Consider the following 17500-nt stretch of genomic DNA (forward strand, 5'->3'; position numbering starts at 1 on the left):
TATATGGTTTAGGCATGCCATGCTTTGTGTACACAGTCATAATAGTAAAGATTGTCGTTTAGAAAACACCAAACAACTGGTCTGTTAACTTTACAGATGCTCCTGCTAAACAGTCTCTCATGGTTTGTCATTTCTGGAAGTCTGACAAGTCACCTTTTTCACAGAGCACTTACACTATGACACAACATATACTACACTGATATACATACCAGAGAATATAAACAAACAAAATATACATATACTAGAAAGGAAGAGTGTGCCTCTCTGTAATGATACCATGAGGTGTTGCTCAGTGACCGACCTCAGGCTTCTGGAGTGGATGTAGACTCATAAGAGTGAATGGAAGTAGGAAGGCGCTGAGCCTGTGGCTGTTCTATACGCAAGCATCCGTGTCTTGAACTTGACTATGTACCACTACCTATCCCAACTTACACAGGGCAGAAATTTCCAGCATGGGATGCCACAAAATCCACCATGGTTACTGATACTCCTAACATTTACTCTACTGTCAAACATACTTAGTTTAATTTATAAATAGATTAATAATGTTCAGCCGAGCAAAAACTCCTGAACTTCTGACCTCTGGCACTTTGTGCTCCACTGAGCCACATTAGCTCATGTTCAGGCATACGGCTGAATCCCTCTTAGACCGAAACCCAATAATCTCCCCAATGTAGGTGATTCCTATTTGCAATTCGCTTGGCACAGCTCCTTCCACATCCTTAAATGCATCCTACAAATCCATCAAATTCTAAGTCGGGGAGATCTCTAGTCGTTTGGAGAACATTTTCCAAGAGCTGATAGGGACATTTCTGATTTTCCAAAAGTTGGTGTTACAAATAACCTAAAGTTATGCAAACACAGCGAACCAATGTAATAAATCAAGAACAGAGAAAAAGTCTCACATGCATGCCATTTGTGCAGCAAAGACAAAGATTAATTATCTCATCCATCCTACAGGACTCAATTAAAATGATTAGACACTACATGTACAATTTTATCATGATTTTTCATATAGCTTTAGTCGTTTCATATGGACTATATTTATGTATTTTTGGTCCTCAATCCACGTCCATTCCTCGTATGTTTCTCTATTCGAATGCCTGGAGCCTTTGGGCCTCTGAAATTCCAAGTACTTCTAAGGATCTTATCTTATGTAAGACACTATAATACCAGTGACCTCAGCTGGGTTAGTGACACATGAATAGGTCACTCATAAAACTGGCTGCATTGCAGCATTTATTAAGTGTTAAAGCATACTATCATCGGTCCACTTTGCCTATCAAAACATTTTACCACATGCAAAGCCTTGTAGAGAATTTACAAATGAAATGTAAGTGCCATAGGATACATACTCAATTCTAGCAGCAACATAATGGTCTAGTTTCACACGGGATATGGAATCTTGACAGGCCATACACTTGACTGTAATATAGATGGTAATATAATAAACAAAAGGAAATATCTCCACTCAGTTACCCATATCATTACAGACACTGTATACACTAATAATAAATCAGCAGCGCTCTATAAATACCAGTGGGATCATAACTGACATTTATTTGACCTGAACTTTGGCCATGAACGGCATAAATAATCTGTAAGCCCTGACATTTTGGCACTTGATTAGAATATTAGGCCCAAAATTATTTCCAGAAGAATCATTTCACATTGTAAAAAATTCCGTAATATAGAGGAGGTTTTGCAAAATACCTCTAAAAAGAACTATGGTATTATTTATGGGCATTGTTCAAAACTTTGCAGATTTTAAAGAAATTAATACTTTTATTCAGTGAAGCATTGGATTAACCAAAAGTGACAGTAAAGATTTTGACATTTCAAATCAATGTTTTTAATTAGAATTTTCATCAAAGAATCTTGGAAAAAATGTATCACGTTTCCGTAAAAATATTAAGCAGCACAACTTTTTTTCAACATTGATAATAATATAAATATTAGAATTATGTCTAACATGGCACTGAAGACTGGAGTAAAGGCTGCCGAAATTCAGCTTTGCATGACAGGAAAAAAAAATCACATTTTAAAATGAGCATAATGAACATAAGAAGCATAAGAAACTTTTTTACTTAACATTTTTTTTAAAAATCTTACAGACCCCAAACTTTTGAACGGTAGTGCACCGCAGTAATACAATGGTATTCTTGAAAGTACAATTTAAATTAATTTCTGTACCATGTTAAATATCAAATACTGAGCCATGGTACTGATACAGTATTCCAAAGGAGATAAAATGCAGACCTATGTAACACACACCACACAAGAGTGCACTCTAGAAAAAGTCCTTTTATTAAAGTCATCAGAGTTTTTTTCTTTCAATTATTTGAGCCTCTTTTTGTTCTCCGATTCTTACAGCTGCTGTCTATCTGTCCAAGGCTTCTGTAAACTTCAATTTATGATGTTTTTTTTCCACTCGGTGAGGATTTAATAGTGAGAGAACAGCGGTGGAAGAGCTGGAGGGGTGCTAACACAACCCTACTGCTCTATTAATACACCTTATGTAACCTATCTGAATGTCAGTGTCCCTGTGTCTTTCCCAGACAACTTCTGCTCTGAGTCACTGCATTCACCACAAAATGCAGCCAAGCGGCCACAGAAATGAGCGAACATCAGAAACATATTCATTAACTAATTGTTCTCACACACACAGGATGAGTCACTGAATTTGCTGAGGTTCCCATCAACACCCCGGGCATGTGGTTGCCATGGATACATGGCCCCTTCCTGGGGAGTCATAATGTCAGTATAACACAACTGTAAATGCATTTCCCAGTTATATTGAGCACATGGAACAAGTAGTTCTAAGAGTTCTAAGCTTGAGTTCTGAGTTCTAAATATATATTATTTATGGCCATTTTGTCTTCATGGAAAAGCAAAGTGCAGAATAACAGGAGAGTATTGAGAGAAAGAGATAGGTAGGAAGGAAGGAAGGGTCTTCGATGTGGTTATAGTGAAATTAAATGTAGTGACATGCTTCCTGAGTCACTACAAGCAATACAGTAAGTAGTAAATATAATGAATGAATGATTTTCATTTCTGTAACTAAAATGCAGTTATGCAAAACAGTCAATACATACATGCAATATAAACTCATTCAGCAAAGCTGCATTTTATTTATTTATTTTATTAGGAGTTTTAACTTTACTCGAAAATCGACGAAATCAGCCACAACAATCAAGATAGTATAAGTTTGGTTGGATAGTAAGAGCAAAACCGTAAGCATTTATAGTCTTCATGGAAAAGCAAAGTGCAGAATAACAGGAGAGTATTGAGAGAAAGAGATAGGTAGGAAGGAAGGAAGGAAGGAAGGGTCTTCGATGTGGTTATAGTGAAATTAAATGTAGTGACATGCTTCCTGAGTCACTACAAGCAATACAGTAAGTAGTAAATATAATGAATGAATGATTTTCATTTCTGTAACTAAAAAACAGTCAATACATACATGCAATATAAACTCATTCAGCAAAGCTGCATTTTATTTATTTATTTTATTAGGAGTTTTAACTTTACTCGAAAATCGACGAAATCAGCCACAACAATCAAGATAGTATAAGTTTGGTTGGATAGTAAGAGCAAAACCGTAAGCATTTATTTACTAGCTGTTTATTTTAACAGGTATCACAAATTATAAACACTGACTGAATATCTTGTTTGTTCTTCTTTATAACTTTGAAATACCAACCAAACAAAACACAATGAAACACAACACACAACACAAAACAGCACACAAAACAAAACAGCACACAACACAACACAACACACAACACAAAACAGCACACAACACAAAACAGCACACAAAACAAAACAGCACACAACACAAAACAGCACACAACACAAAACAGCACACAACACAACACAACACACAACACAAAACAGCACACAACACAAAACAGCACACAACACAACACAACACACAACACAAAACAGCACACAACACAAAACAGCACACAAAACAAAACAGCACACAAAACAAAACAGCACACAAAACACACAACACAACACACAACAAAACAACACAACACACAACACAACAAAACAACACAACACACAACACAACACACAAAACAAACACAACAAAACAACACAACACACAAAACAAAACAGCACACAAAACAAAACACACAAAACAAAACATCTGTCTGTTACTGACAAATCTAGGCAGAAAACTTGAATCAAGTGGGGCCGGGGCGACCAGTATTCTTAGGAAACTTGTTTGGAAACATCTTTCCATTTGATGACACAAGTGATGCAGCAACGGCTTACAAACAGCTGCCTCTGTATAGAAGGGATGGCAAGTTTGACTCGTTTACACTTAGCGTTTGCTTTAAGGAACGTGTAAAAAAAAATAAAAATAAATGATTCAGGGTATATTTACATGAAAATGTCTACTAAAAACGGAAAAGTTTTTCCTTTGTGTTCTTGAGTTTTGTGTACAGACAACAACATTGTCAAATCGATCCCCGTTCATATGGATTGATGAAAGTGACAAAAAATGTTTAAGCCCCCAAAATGCAGTTGTCCTGTATGTATGTATGTGTATATATATATATATATATATATATATATATGAACAGCCAAAAAGCAAAACACAAAATAAAGAAATTTTCAGTTGAACTTGAAAATGGCGCCATGTAAACAAACTAAATTATTTCACACCATGGTGTAATAAATTATGTAATCACATGGTCACTGAAGTCCCAGCGTGACATAGGCCTATATTGTAAGCTATAAAATGTTTCAAACCAATATGTAGGCACATATTACTAGTCTTTATTTTTTCTTCAATTAATATTTTACTAAATGTGTTTGTTGTAATAGCTTGTCCTAATTCAGTTCGCAGTCATGATTGCACAAGTGATCACTCATTATTTTCTCAACTCATTAGGAATTAGATTTCCTCTGAAGAGCCAGTTTTCGGCTGAGTGAGTCAGCCAGCTGTTGAATTGAGAACTGCTTGTGATGGAGATTTTGTGAACCAGTTCAACCAACTGATTGAAAAGACCTGACTCATATATTGTAAGAATTTTGTGTCCTTCGCATGAAAGTGAAATATGCATGTTCTTCGTTTTAAACGACTGACCTTTGTGAAACCCTTGGGGTGTCCAAACTCGGTCCTGGAGGGCCACTGTGTCCTGCTGAGTTTAGCTCCAACTTTCCTCAACACACCCACCTGGAAGTTTCTAGTAGGGCTGCACGAAAAATCGAAATGGAATCGAGATCGTGATTCGACAGAAGCTGCGACTGTCATGCGTATCTTTCAGTGAAGCACGGTTCTGTGATCAGCAGTAAATCTCCATCCGAAGGCCAGAGGGCGCTCTCGCGCTGAAACTCCCAAATACGCCTCGCAGAAGAAACCCAGAAAATGCCTATCGCTGCAGCTGAATAAACAGAAGATTCAACTGCTTTCATTGATTCAACGTGACGAATAAACACGACTACGGCAATATACGGTTTATCGGAGTTCTTATTATAATTTTCATTAAAATAAAGTATATTTATAATGCAATGCCTTTATCACTACTTAGATACTATGAAACATGTTGCGTGCCTTATTCTACGTAAGAAGCCACATCATCTCACAGAAGGATTTATTTCAAACACTCGACTGACGTTATGAAGTGAGTTTGGAGTAAAAATGTTATTAAATGTGGCATTTTCACATGCTTTCAGATGGAGCAGCATTTACTTCCCAGAGCCGTAATTCACTGAGAAGCTATGCAAACAGCTGTCATTATCGCGAACGATTTCTTCGATTTCAGAATCGCGCAATAAAATCGTCTGCGATTTTTTTTGCGTAACTTGTCAGTGAACTACGGCTATGTGTAGTAAATTCTGCTCCATCTGAAAGCACGTGATGATGATTTCCTGCTGATTACAGAACCGGCTTTACTAACAAAATGCGTATGACAATCGCATTCGATTAATCGTGCAGCCCTAGTTTCTAGTGTGCCTAGTAAGATCTTGGTTAGCTGGTTCAGGTGTGTTTAATTGCGGCTGGAGCTAAACTTTGCAGCACAGTGGCCCTACAGGAGCAGGATTGGACACCCAATTTAGAGCCAAAGATGATGGTATTTCCCAATAATAGGAGCATCTTGGTTCCACTTGACATCCACTGTATGGACAAGTACAAATACAATGGAAGGCAACGGCAACCAAAAATGTTTGGCACTCTTTAAAATAAAGAAATTCATTGCAGTTGTTACTAATTGATTCGGTTCATGGCTTATAACTCTTTAACTGAGACTTTTTTTTTTTAAATCCCAATGGGAAAGACACTTGAGGAACCAAGGCCACTGGAAAAAGTGGGTGGGCACTGTTGCACTCTATAGTCAGATTTACAGAATTGACAACCACGTGACTTCCAAAAACACAAAAAGATGACATGAAATGTGGGAAAACACAGGTTGGACCGTGAAATAGAGATGCTTCCCTTGACAAAGCTCTGAGACAATGTTGACACAATCAGTGTTTACACAGTCTACACACACACACACAATCCATGAGTTTCCCAGCAGACAGTTATGGGCCTGCTGTAAATAATTCACTAGTGGCTTATCAAAGATGCACATATAGAACTCCAGAGTCAGATTACACTCATATAACAATTGAGGTGCCATTTATTTGAGTGTATTTGTTTTATTTATAACTTTATAGCATTCTGGGAACTCAGGCGCCCGAGCTACCCCAATGCTGTCTAGGTAAGCAGTGCACTGGGTTTTGAGACGCAGCCTGCGAGTCTATTTCCAGCGCTTTATCTTTATCCGCTTACCTTTGAGCTGCGGGAGCGCAGAGATCTCCGGAGCCGCAGGCCTGCTGCTGCTCGCCGCGAACTGAGACGAGCCCTGACAGCCCCTCTGCCTCTGAGCCTTCCTCACCGATTTCCGCGTGAATCCATCCACTTTCTCGGACGCAGATATCGCCGACATTTCCAAAGCGGGGCTATCCAACGAGCTGCGTTTAGTGACTGGATGCGCCCTATATGCGTTTTCTAGTCTGACTGACGTCCCATTGACTGCGCTGTTTATTAAACTCACAAGACCCCATCTAATGACACGCACTGTGAAGCCCCTCACGAAGGCTGCATGTTCTCTAACAACCCACGGGTATCCTGCGATGACAATTTGGTCAGGTATGACTGCAAAAACGTAGTTAATAGTAGCGTTAGGTTTTTATCATGCCGAAATGTTTAGCACGAAGCGCGCCTTATTAAACCTGTTACTCCACGTAACACAACTCAAAGTCGGCCGCCACACAGCGAGTCACGGTGAACCAGCCGCCTGGAACTGGCTCCATGTATCGGCGACGCGAGGAAAGCGTATAGCGTGAGTCCGCTGAACTTCATTCAGCTGCTGTTGCGCCTCGCTGGGGTCTAAAAATAAAACCCCGTGGCGCGCCTGAGTGACAGAACGCTCATCCAATGAGCGCTCGCGCAGACAGTAAGCTCCGCCCCTTGGCCAATCAGATTCTCGTTTTAATGGTATTTCGGGAAATATACAAAGTCAGAGATGAACTCCAATGAACACAGGCAACAAATGTTCACAAACGTAGAACCACTCAAAAGAACAAAACGTGCACATGCAAGAACAAAATATCAACGAGAAATCACAAAATAACAGTGCGCTTAAACACATGAGTTTGCGAGACTTGTAGCCAGTCAAACGAGTCGGGTTCACCCCCCAAAAAAACTGCTCAAAGCTCAGCCCGTTCCAAACCTATATGCCTCAATTTCTTCAAAAATAGATGAATTATAGTGATCTGACCGTATCAGTTCATGCATCGTTTTTTTCCATGACTTTGGGTGTCATTTTACATCAGAGAAATCAAGTCACATGGGTTTGAAATGACCATTTTTTTATTTCTAGGCTAACCAGTTAAGTACACAGTATTGCATATTTTGATTTAAAATGGGTTATTATAGCTAAAACTGAACTTCTCGAATCCAAAAGTAAAATAGTTTTGACCAACCATGCTAAACACCGGAGGCAAAAATCACAAACAAGACAAGAACAAGCAGGATCAAAACACGGAAGCCAGACTTTCCGGTCAAATCACATTCCACACCTGCAAACTTAAGAAACAGCCCGTGTCACGGAGAACGTAAAACCGGTTTAAATCATTGCACAACTCTCTGCACTATAGGTGATCAATAACTAAAAAGCACCGAGCTAACTGAAAATGGATTTGTTATGTAAAGTGCTGCTTTACAATCAATAGAGAACTCTGAAAATGGGACCCACGTTCAGGGTCAGACAAGCTTGAAAGGGCATCACAAAAATATTAAAGCACAGACACTACGCTCTTAAGATTGACCTAGAATCTGATATGAATGCAGTTACTTGAAAATGCGTGTTAAACTATTTTCAGTGCATTACAGATAGATGTGGAAGCGTCAGAAAACTTGTAGTTTAATTTGCATTGTCGAATGACTTCGTAACGTTTACCGAAACGATCATCAATATGACCCCTATTGAAACGTATACATATTTAAAAACAATTCGATAAAAAGAATATATACACACACACACACACACACACATCACATACATAAATACATAAGCTTGGTCTCAAAAAAACTGGACCTGAACTTAAACTATAGATGTGTCGTATTGAGACAGACTCGGATATCTTGCCACACGATGATCAGTCTTGGGTTCTTTTCACAAAGTAGCAAGAGATTTTTTTCGTGGGTCTGGATGGTGATGCTTTCTTGGTTGGCGGTGAAGAGACGACTCTTATTGGACATGGTGAGACTGCTGCCTAAAAAGAAAAAGAACAAAAAAAAAAAAAAGAGACATACAAATTTTTAGAGAACTACTAAATGAATAACAAAGGAGTCCCTAGTGGGGAAAGAAAAAGAACAAAAAAAAAAAAAAAGAGACATACAAATTTTTAGAGAACTACTAAATGAATAACAAAGGAGTCCCTAGTGGGGAAAAACATTTTTTTAAACGTATTTGAAATACATTTATTTTGTGCCAAGTATACTACAAATACATTTTACGTATTTATGTGCTTACTAAAAATAACCCTGCAATTTTACTTTTGGTATACTAAACTGGTATATTTAAAGACTGCTAAATTGTGCCAAAGTAGTGCTGGAGTCCAACTAAAGATACGCTCCAGTATATCTGATTGTGCTGACGTGAAACTCTTGCACGTATACTTCAGGTAGCATTTAAATATCTTGCATTTAAAGACTGATATTATTCAAAGATCATACAATCCTAATTAATAGTGATATTAAAACATTTTAGACATAATATTAGGAAATGTGCATTGTGCGATAAAGAACACTCCAAATAAAGCCGAATTATAGTATTATATCAGTAAGTGGTGTCAATAAATGTTAATGGATTTTAAGTATACTTAGTATGACAAATGTATTTTAAATAAACCATGGCATTTGTTTACTAGGGAATATTGACGTAACAGACATGTTTCGAAAGTACAAACAGAAAAATATTACAAATTTAAAAAACAAAAAAAAGATTTAAAATGTAATTTATTCTGAATTTTTAGCATCATGACTCCAATCTTCAGTGTCACATGATCCTTCAGAAATCATTCTAATATGATGATTTTATGGGGAAAAAAACTTTATTTATTGTAATTTTCTAACATTATAAATGTCTTTACTGTCACTTTTGATCAATGTAATGCCTCCTTACTGAATAAAATTATTAATTTAAAAAGATCCCCAAACTTTTGAACAGTGGTGTATATTTGTTTACATTTTTAAAATAAATCTTAAATAATTTTTGCATTTTATATCATCTCAGAGTTGGTTTGGTCAACGGCTTACAACTATTGATTTTTTTTTTAATCTATATAGATTTCCATGCATCTACTCACTGGAGAGCTGTGTGTTCTTGCATCGTGCCGTTTGCTGCCGCCGTTGGGGCTTTTTGGTTCAGCTGATCCTTTAAATCTCTGGCTGATCACAGAAAGCCAATCAGACCTCCTCGGAGAGCTGTTCTCTTTGTCAGTGCCAGCTTGTCCAGCCGAGCTGAGCCTCTCCTCTGTTTGCAAACTGAATAGATCACCTTTCTCGTTCTGTGCGCTTACTGAACTCCTGCTCCTCTTTACGTCATGATACAGTTCAGACACTCCGTCACTCTCCTCTCCCAAACCAGACCCATCACCTGTTTCCAGTCGGCGCTTTGCGCGGCGTTCGGAGGAAGGGCCCTGGAGGACAGGTGTGAGCACCTTACGAAGAGGAGATGTACCGCGGCTGATCCACTGCTGGATGGACGAGGGCATTTTGGGGCTGCTGACTTTGGCAGTAGGTGCAGATGTGTTTGATGGCAGGGGTAAATCAGCACCCGTAGGGGCGCAAGCAGCAGGCTGGGGTGAAGCCAGAGAGACAGCCCTCTCGGATCCAGAACTTTTGGCTGGAGTGACTTCAACAGGGCTGTAAGGGCCTGAGAGGACAAATGGTAACCATAAATACCAATTAAAAAAAACTAATTATTTGAAATGATAAATTTATGAAAAAAATACAAATACAATACAAATATTATTATACAAATAAGTATTATTTATTTCTCTCTTTTAAACTTTGTATTTAGTATATTTTTTTTCTGTGATGCAAAGCTAATGTAAATTAATGTAAAAAATAGTTTTTGCTGCTTAATATTTTCAATAAAGGCTGTTCTTTTGAATTTGTTCAAAGAATCCTTAATGTGCCATAATTCCCACAAAAATACTAAGCAGCAAAAACTCCCTAACATAGACAAATTAGAACCATTATTAATAGGGGTGTGACGAGACACTTATCCCACGAGAACGAAACGAGATTTTTAGACTTTTTTTAAAGAAATCCTCAATGATGAAATATTTAGGGAAAAATAGTCTTTTATTCAAGTGAAAAACACAAAATGCAAAAACATTTAGGTGCATTTTGAAATCAACTTGTGCTTTATGAAATTAAACTTCTATTTTAATGAATTATATACAGCAATAAACAACGTAAACTAGAGCTGCACGATTCCGGATAAATTGAGAGATCACGATTCTGAAGGAAAAAAAAAAGATTAGAAAACTAAACAAAATAACTATTTACTAGTGGCTCTGACAAAATGTTCATTGCTTAAGTCTTTAAAAAATATATTAATTTCAAAAAAAAAAAAAATTCAAATGAATGAGTCAGTGTCTCAATTAATAAAGACCTGGGGCCTGTTCTTCGTACATCGCTAACTCAGTTAGCTGGATTTGATTCTTGATGATTTGGCATGATCTTGGATTATTTGGTTCTTCGAAGCTCATCCCGGAGTTGCGGTCATAGCAACAGGTCCGGAAGCGTAAACCTGCTCGGGGTTTATTTCATGTAAACAGGATTAGATGGCATCTTTTTAAGCAGAACTGATACTTAAAATCTGTCCGCTACCACCGCTACTTTATTACAATAGTACCATACTAATCCAGGGACAATAATTTAAAATAATAATCATTAAAAAATGTATTTAAAGATAATATAATAATGTGTAGTCTTTAATACTATAGACAGTTTTGCTCACTGAAAGATTATTCGTCATAAAATTATTACTTCATAATTGTATTGGAGGTCTTACACACATGCTATACAGATAATGTAGAGTCGTGCATTCATTTGAGCGATGACCGCTATTATGGGAGTGGCTTGATGGAGCGCAGGAGATGCAGATAACATGATCTTGACCCTTAAAATACTTTAATGCTGTCACGTAACAAATCTGTTCATATATAAAATTAAATGAATTGCTAATCGCATTGAAAAGAAATCGTGAATATAAATAATTGGGAATCATGTAAAAAATGAAAATAAAATAAAAACACTGCACATTTGGTTTTATTTTTACGATTTAGTTTTAATCCAAATGATGCATGTTCTAAGTGAGTGAACATCAAAGATCACACAACAGAAGTGCGCTCTCTCTGTCTCTGTCTCCCTACCGTTAAGTAACTTGTGCATTGTTTTACTTACTTGTTTTTGACATATCCGACCGAACTACAAACTTTCCAGTGATGTCTGTGAGAAAGATATATTCACTCGACAAGCTCGCACATCTGCGGCGCCGCGCGCTCAATCCACTCAGCGTGCTTTGTTTATCAGCTTGCGCACATCAGCTATACAGGCGTTAATATTAATATTATATTAATTGCATACATATACTTCGTAGTAGACATCCTTAACTCCTTTCTGCTCTCTGTTGTTGGTGTTTCTTTGTCTGAATATGGCACTTATCACATGCTGTGTGGTATCGGCGTTTGGTATCGAGGCATTTCAACGAGTACGAGTACGAGTACAGGAGACCAGTATCAGGCCCGATACCGATGCCAGTATCGGTACATCCCTACTAATTATTAATATAAATAATAGATAATTGAGCATTAAAATGATTTCTGACACTGAAGACTGGAGTAATGATGCTGAAAATTCTTTAGACTTTTAACGTTTTTAAATATATTAAAATAGACCATTATTTTAAATTGTAATTATATTTCACAATATTACTATTTTTGCTGTATTTTTAATCAAATAAATGCAGTCTTGGTGAGAAAAAAATCTTTAAAAAAATCTTAATTATCCCAAACTTTTAACCAGTAGCTCTGAATCTGAAATAAAATGTTTTACACGCACACACAAAGTAGAAAACTCACAAAAACAGAGAGAAACCCACCAGGTGCTCTGGGTGGTGATTGGATTTTACGAAGTGTCCAGCCTACAAGGTTTGGGTCTCGGTTCGATGAGTTTTCTCCGTCTGGTCTGCGATTCAAGCGCCAGATCCTAACGGTGTTGTCATCAGAGCAGGAAGCAATCTGCAGAAAGAATGTAGAAATGACAATATAAAACTTTTATATTGAATAAACTGTCCATACATCTAAGAGATTTGTAGTTTTTTTTTTTTTTTCTTTAAGTACCAACCTTGGTGAAATCGCTGGGGCACCAGGCCACTGATGTGACTTCCTGGCTATGGCCCTGAAGCATCATGGGAGCTTGTTTCGGGTCTGGAATCTGGAACAAAAACAAAATGTCATAAATGCAGACAGTGACCACAGATGTTCTCAGACAGACTGAGACAGGTTAGCTCTCTAGTTTTCTAGGTTGGTCCTTACCTTCCATATATAAGCATGATGGTCACTTGAACCACTGGCCAGGAACTGGTCATCTGGGCTGATACTGGACTTCACATAAAATGAGGAGTTACTGTGACCGCTGAACACAGCAACTGTGAGGGAAAAAAAAAAAGTTCCGTCAAACTACATGACCCCACTTCACATGCCTGAAAAAAAACCGGGAAGGGCAAATTGAAGGAAAAAAGTAAAAAGCAAATGCATTTAAATTCCACTCAGGAAATAAGTCTCAAATTTAAACACATTTACAACCTGGAGTTGTTTTCAAACCACTGATGTCGAACATGTAGATATTGTCGTCTGTGCAGTTGGAGAACAGTCTGGAGCCAGTGGAGTCCAATGACAGACCAGAATAACCTACAGAGGAAAACATAACAGTGAAAATGAATACTAATTACTAATGCACATTACTATTGGCCTAATGACAGAGTGGGCATGAGATGTGTACCAAGTTTGCGTGTGCAGGAGCCTGGGTAAGGATAGGCCTGTAGAGGGAGGGGGTTGTGGTAGTATGCAGTGTAGTTCTTCCGCAAATCCCACATTTTAATGATCCTATGAGGAGATCAGAATGATATGGGAAACCATCAGCATTTAAAGGGGTCATATGATGCGATTTCAAGTTTTCCTTTCTCTTTGGAGTGTTACAAGCTGATTGTGCATAGATAAGATCCCTGAAGTTGCAAAGACTAAAGTCTCAAAACCAAAGAGAGATTCTTTATCAAAGTTAAGACTCTGCCACACACCCCTAAAACGGCTCGTTCTAACACGCCCCCACATATCTACCTCACTATGTGGAAATATTTGCATAATCCCACCCAAATGTGCACGCAAAGAAAGAAGGCGTGGTTTCAATAACCGCAGTTAGTGTTGAAGCAGCCATGTCAGAGACACTGTGTGTTTCTAGGCGAAAGCAAAAGCACTTTATTTGGCCTTCCGAAAGTAGATGCATTTAGGAATCTTTAAGATTACTTACAACAGAACAGCAATGCATTTTATGGACGACCGTTTCGTGAACCTAGGAGAGGAGGTAATTCTGACTTTGCTATGACAATCTGGCGCTTTTGAATCAGCTACTGTTTTGTTATTAGCTTAAGTATTTGCTATTGACTGTTCAAATGTGGAGTTTTGAGCATCGTGTGTGTGTGTGTGTGTGAGTGAGTGCGCGTGACTGTCACGCGACTCTGTTCCCCTTTCGGGCTCTGTCTTTACATTTATTTTGAAAGATGAAGCTCGCGATTATGGTAAGGGGCGTTACATTTCCGACGAGTGCTTGCGGTGTTCAGCCAATCACAATGCACTGGGTCAGCTGGCCGATCAGAGCAGACTGCTTGTCGGAAGGAGGGACTTTGTAGAAAACGAAGCGTTTGAGAGAGGCGGGGCATAGAGGACCTACAATAATGTACAGTATTTGAAAAAGAATGTGTTTTTTGAACATTAAAGCATGTCAACATATTCTGTTACACCAAATACACAAAATAAATATATTTTTAAAAAGCATCATATGACCCCTTTAAACAGAATTACACTAAGGCATGAAGTTGAAAAATGTGACGATGTGGTAGCAGCATATAATATTTATGAAAAGAAATCCATGAAAAATCCATCAAATCCATTAGGCACTCAACTCACCCATCTACTGCTCCTGAGGAGATGAGTTTGTTCTCATCGCAGAACAAAACCACCGTCACACCCTGCTGGGAGTCCTAAAAAGGAAAAATCTCTGAATTTGTAAAATAGAACTTCTGTTGTTTATATAATGTTTAATAATAATAAAAAACACTCGAGGAGCATCCCTATGATACATCAAGGCTGTATCACACTGCAATATACTGTATTTCCAACACACGGCTGGCAAATGAATGTCTCCTCACTGTGGATTGATCGACTCACCACAGGGGGCGCCATCCCACGCCTTTTCTTTGTTTGAGGTGTGTATTTTTCAGGTTTCATATGGGCACCACTGATCTGTTTTACCTGCCTGTAGAAACCATCTGTGATGGATTGAAACATTTTTGTGAGCTTTAGAAATCATTTTGATGGCCATAAGATTAAGATTTGGTGGTCAGAATAATAAAGTACCTTTTTTACTGCATCTTGTGTCCCAAATCATTATGTTCCCATCTCTGCCTCCAGTGCTAAAAACAGCTGTTTTGAGAGAACAAGTAGTTTAAAAAAAAAAGTCTACCAATAAATATAAATTGAGGAGAAAACACACTTTTTTTATATATACTATTACAGTATTTATTAATATTTTGAATGATCTTTTATATAGTTTTAATTTTAGTTATAGGACTTTTTTAATATTTCTACACCGAACTAAATTATAAACGCTACACTTTTGTTTTTGCCCCCATTTTTCATGAGCTGAACTCAAAGATCTAAGACAACCTGATCAACTCTATGCGAAGGAGATGTGTTGCACTATGTGAGGCAAACGGTCACACCAGATACTGACTGGTTTTCAGACCCCCCCGGACCCCCCAATACAGTAAAACTGTACATTTTAGAGTGGCCTTTTATTGTGGCCAGCCTAAGGCACACCTGTGCAATAATCATGCTGTCTAATCAGCATCTGGATATGCCACACCTGTGAGGTGGATGGATTATCTCGGCAAAGGAGAAGTGCTCACTAACACAGATTTAGACAGATTTGTGAACAATATTTGAGAGAAATAGGCCTTTTGTGTACATAGAAAAAGTCTTATATCTTTGAGTTCAGCTCAGGAAAAATGGGGGCAAAAACAAAAGTGTTGCGTTTATAATTTTGTTCAGTGTATTTAGCTTTACATTTATTTTCATTTCAGTTATAGGATTTTTTGTATTTGAACTTACACATTGGAAAAATATTCTTGTTTTTTTTTCCATCTAATATTTATATTTTATTTAAATTGCTGAAAAACAATTATTAATAGTTTTAATAAGCTATAACACCGCTACTTCGGTTTAAACATTTTGTGCAATTTTTTTAATAAATTGCTACAACATCTTATTAAACGGCGCAGCTTTAATTCAGTTCTCTTTTTAAAAAACATTTAATAAAATAAATAATCATTTTAATCCAACTGTGTAAACGTCTTCTTTATTGCCAGAACAAACAAAACACGCATCAAGAAAGATGTTATAATGGTTGATTATATCTGAAGGTGCATTACGGGATGCATTATCAGTACACTCTAAAAAATGCTGGGTTAAAAATAACCCAGCGCTGGGTTAAAAAGGGACAAACCCAGCTATTGGGTTGTTTTGACCCAGTGGTTGGGTTCAAAACAACCCAATAGCTGGGTTTGTCCCTTTTAAAGGGACACCCCCATTTTTTAGAGTGTATATTGCACATAACAAAAGTAGTGTTATTGACATACTTCATGCATACATAATTTACAGTATACATACTGCACAGTAGAGTATGCTATTTTGACGATAGTTGTAGTCTTACATAATAGTAGAATTTACCTTTCTCTTGCTTGGAAAAAGCCACTGATTTAAGACTGCACTGATGTCCTTTAAATGTTCCTAGCAGGTCACCAGTAATAACATCCCACAGACGCGCCGTTTGGTCACCAGACGCTGTTACCTGAAAATTAATATTTCCATTTTAGATAGATAGATAGATAGATAGAGATGATAGATAGATAGATAGATAGATAGATAGATAGATAGATAGATAGATAGATAGATAGATGAGATAGATGGATAGATGAGATGGATGGATAGATAGATATTAGATAGATAGATGAGATAGATAGATGAGATAGATAGATGAGATAGATAGATGAGATGGATAGATGAGATGGATAGATGAGATGAGATGGATAGATAGATAGATATTAGATAGATAGATAGATAGATGAGATGGATAGATAGATATTAGATAGATAGATAGAGGAGATGGATAGATAGATATTAGATAGATAGATGGATAGATGAGATGGATAAATGAGATAGATAGATAGATAGATGAGATAGATAGATGAGATAGATAGATATGATGGATAGATGATGGATAGATAGATGAGATATAGAGATAGATAGATGAGATGAGATAGATGAGATGGATAGATAGATACTCACTAAGCTGTTTGCACCAGGAACCCAGGCAATATCAAAAACTGCATTATCGTGTGCCTGCCACTCTGTAAAACAATAGTTCAACATATATGAATCAGTCTGACAAAAATAACAGGTATCCTACACAAAAACAGTATTGAATCTAGGTAAACGTAAACCAACCTTTCAGCACAGAGCTCTGGTTTTCTCTGGTGTTGAAGATGGTCACAAACCCTTCCTCGTTCGCAACAGCAAGGCTGCTCTGTTGACCAGGAGCTGAGCAACAAATAACCCAGCACAAAGTGTTAGGCTTCACACAGTCGTG

At 37.5% G+C, this 17500-nt stretch overlaps 2 protein-coding genes across 2 annotated transcripts in view; both read right to left on the reverse strand.

Moving 5' to 3' along the window:
* The window catches only part of ppp2r5a (protein phosphatase 2, regulatory subunit B', alpha isoform), a 27399-nt gene extending 19084 nt beyond the window's left edge, over positions 1-8315 (reverse strand). The window contains exon 1 of the mRNA XM_016246956.1: positions 6788-8315. Coding sequence (XP_016102442.1) covers positions 6788-6944 — 157 coding nt within the window. The 5' untranslated portion in view covers positions 6945-8315. The remainder of the gene's footprint in view (positions 1-6787) is intronic.
* Positions 8316-8407: 92 nt separating this feature from the next.
* Positions 8408-17500, reverse strand: part of LOC107562322 (denticleless protein homolog) — a 9505-nt gene continuing 412 nt past the window's right edge. The window contains exons 3-15 of the mRNA XM_016246954.1: positions 17359-17451; positions 17200-17261; positions 16582-16702; positions 15211-15276; positions 15022-15122; positions 14761-14834; positions 13580-13683; positions 13384-13488; positions 13114-13226; positions 12923-13012; positions 12678-12816; positions 9871-10439; positions 8408-8775 (exon numbers count right to left, since the gene is read on the reverse strand). Of these exons, the coding sequence (XP_016102440.1) occupies positions 8659-8775; positions 9871-10439; positions 12678-12816; positions 12923-13012; positions 13114-13226; positions 13384-13488; positions 13580-13683; positions 14761-14834; positions 15022-15122; positions 15211-15276; positions 16582-16702; positions 17200-17261; positions 17359-17451 (1754 nt within the window). The 3' untranslated portion in view covers positions 8408-8658. The remainder of the gene's footprint in view (positions 8776-9870; positions 10440-12677; positions 12817-12922; positions 13013-13113; positions 13227-13383; positions 13489-13579; positions 13684-14760; positions 14835-15021; positions 15123-15210; positions 15277-16581; positions 16703-17199; positions 17262-17358; positions 17452-17500) is intronic.

The sequence above is a fragment of the Sinocyclocheilus grahami genome, unplaced genomic scaffold, assembly GCF_001515645.1.
Source record: "Sinocyclocheilus grahami isolate Dianchi unplaced genomic scaffold, SAMN03320097.WGS_v1.1 scaffold817.1, whole genome shotgun sequence".
NCBI classification, from domain to species: Eukaryota; Metazoa; Chordata; class Actinopteri; order Cypriniformes; family Cyprinidae; genus Sinocyclocheilus; species Sinocyclocheilus grahami.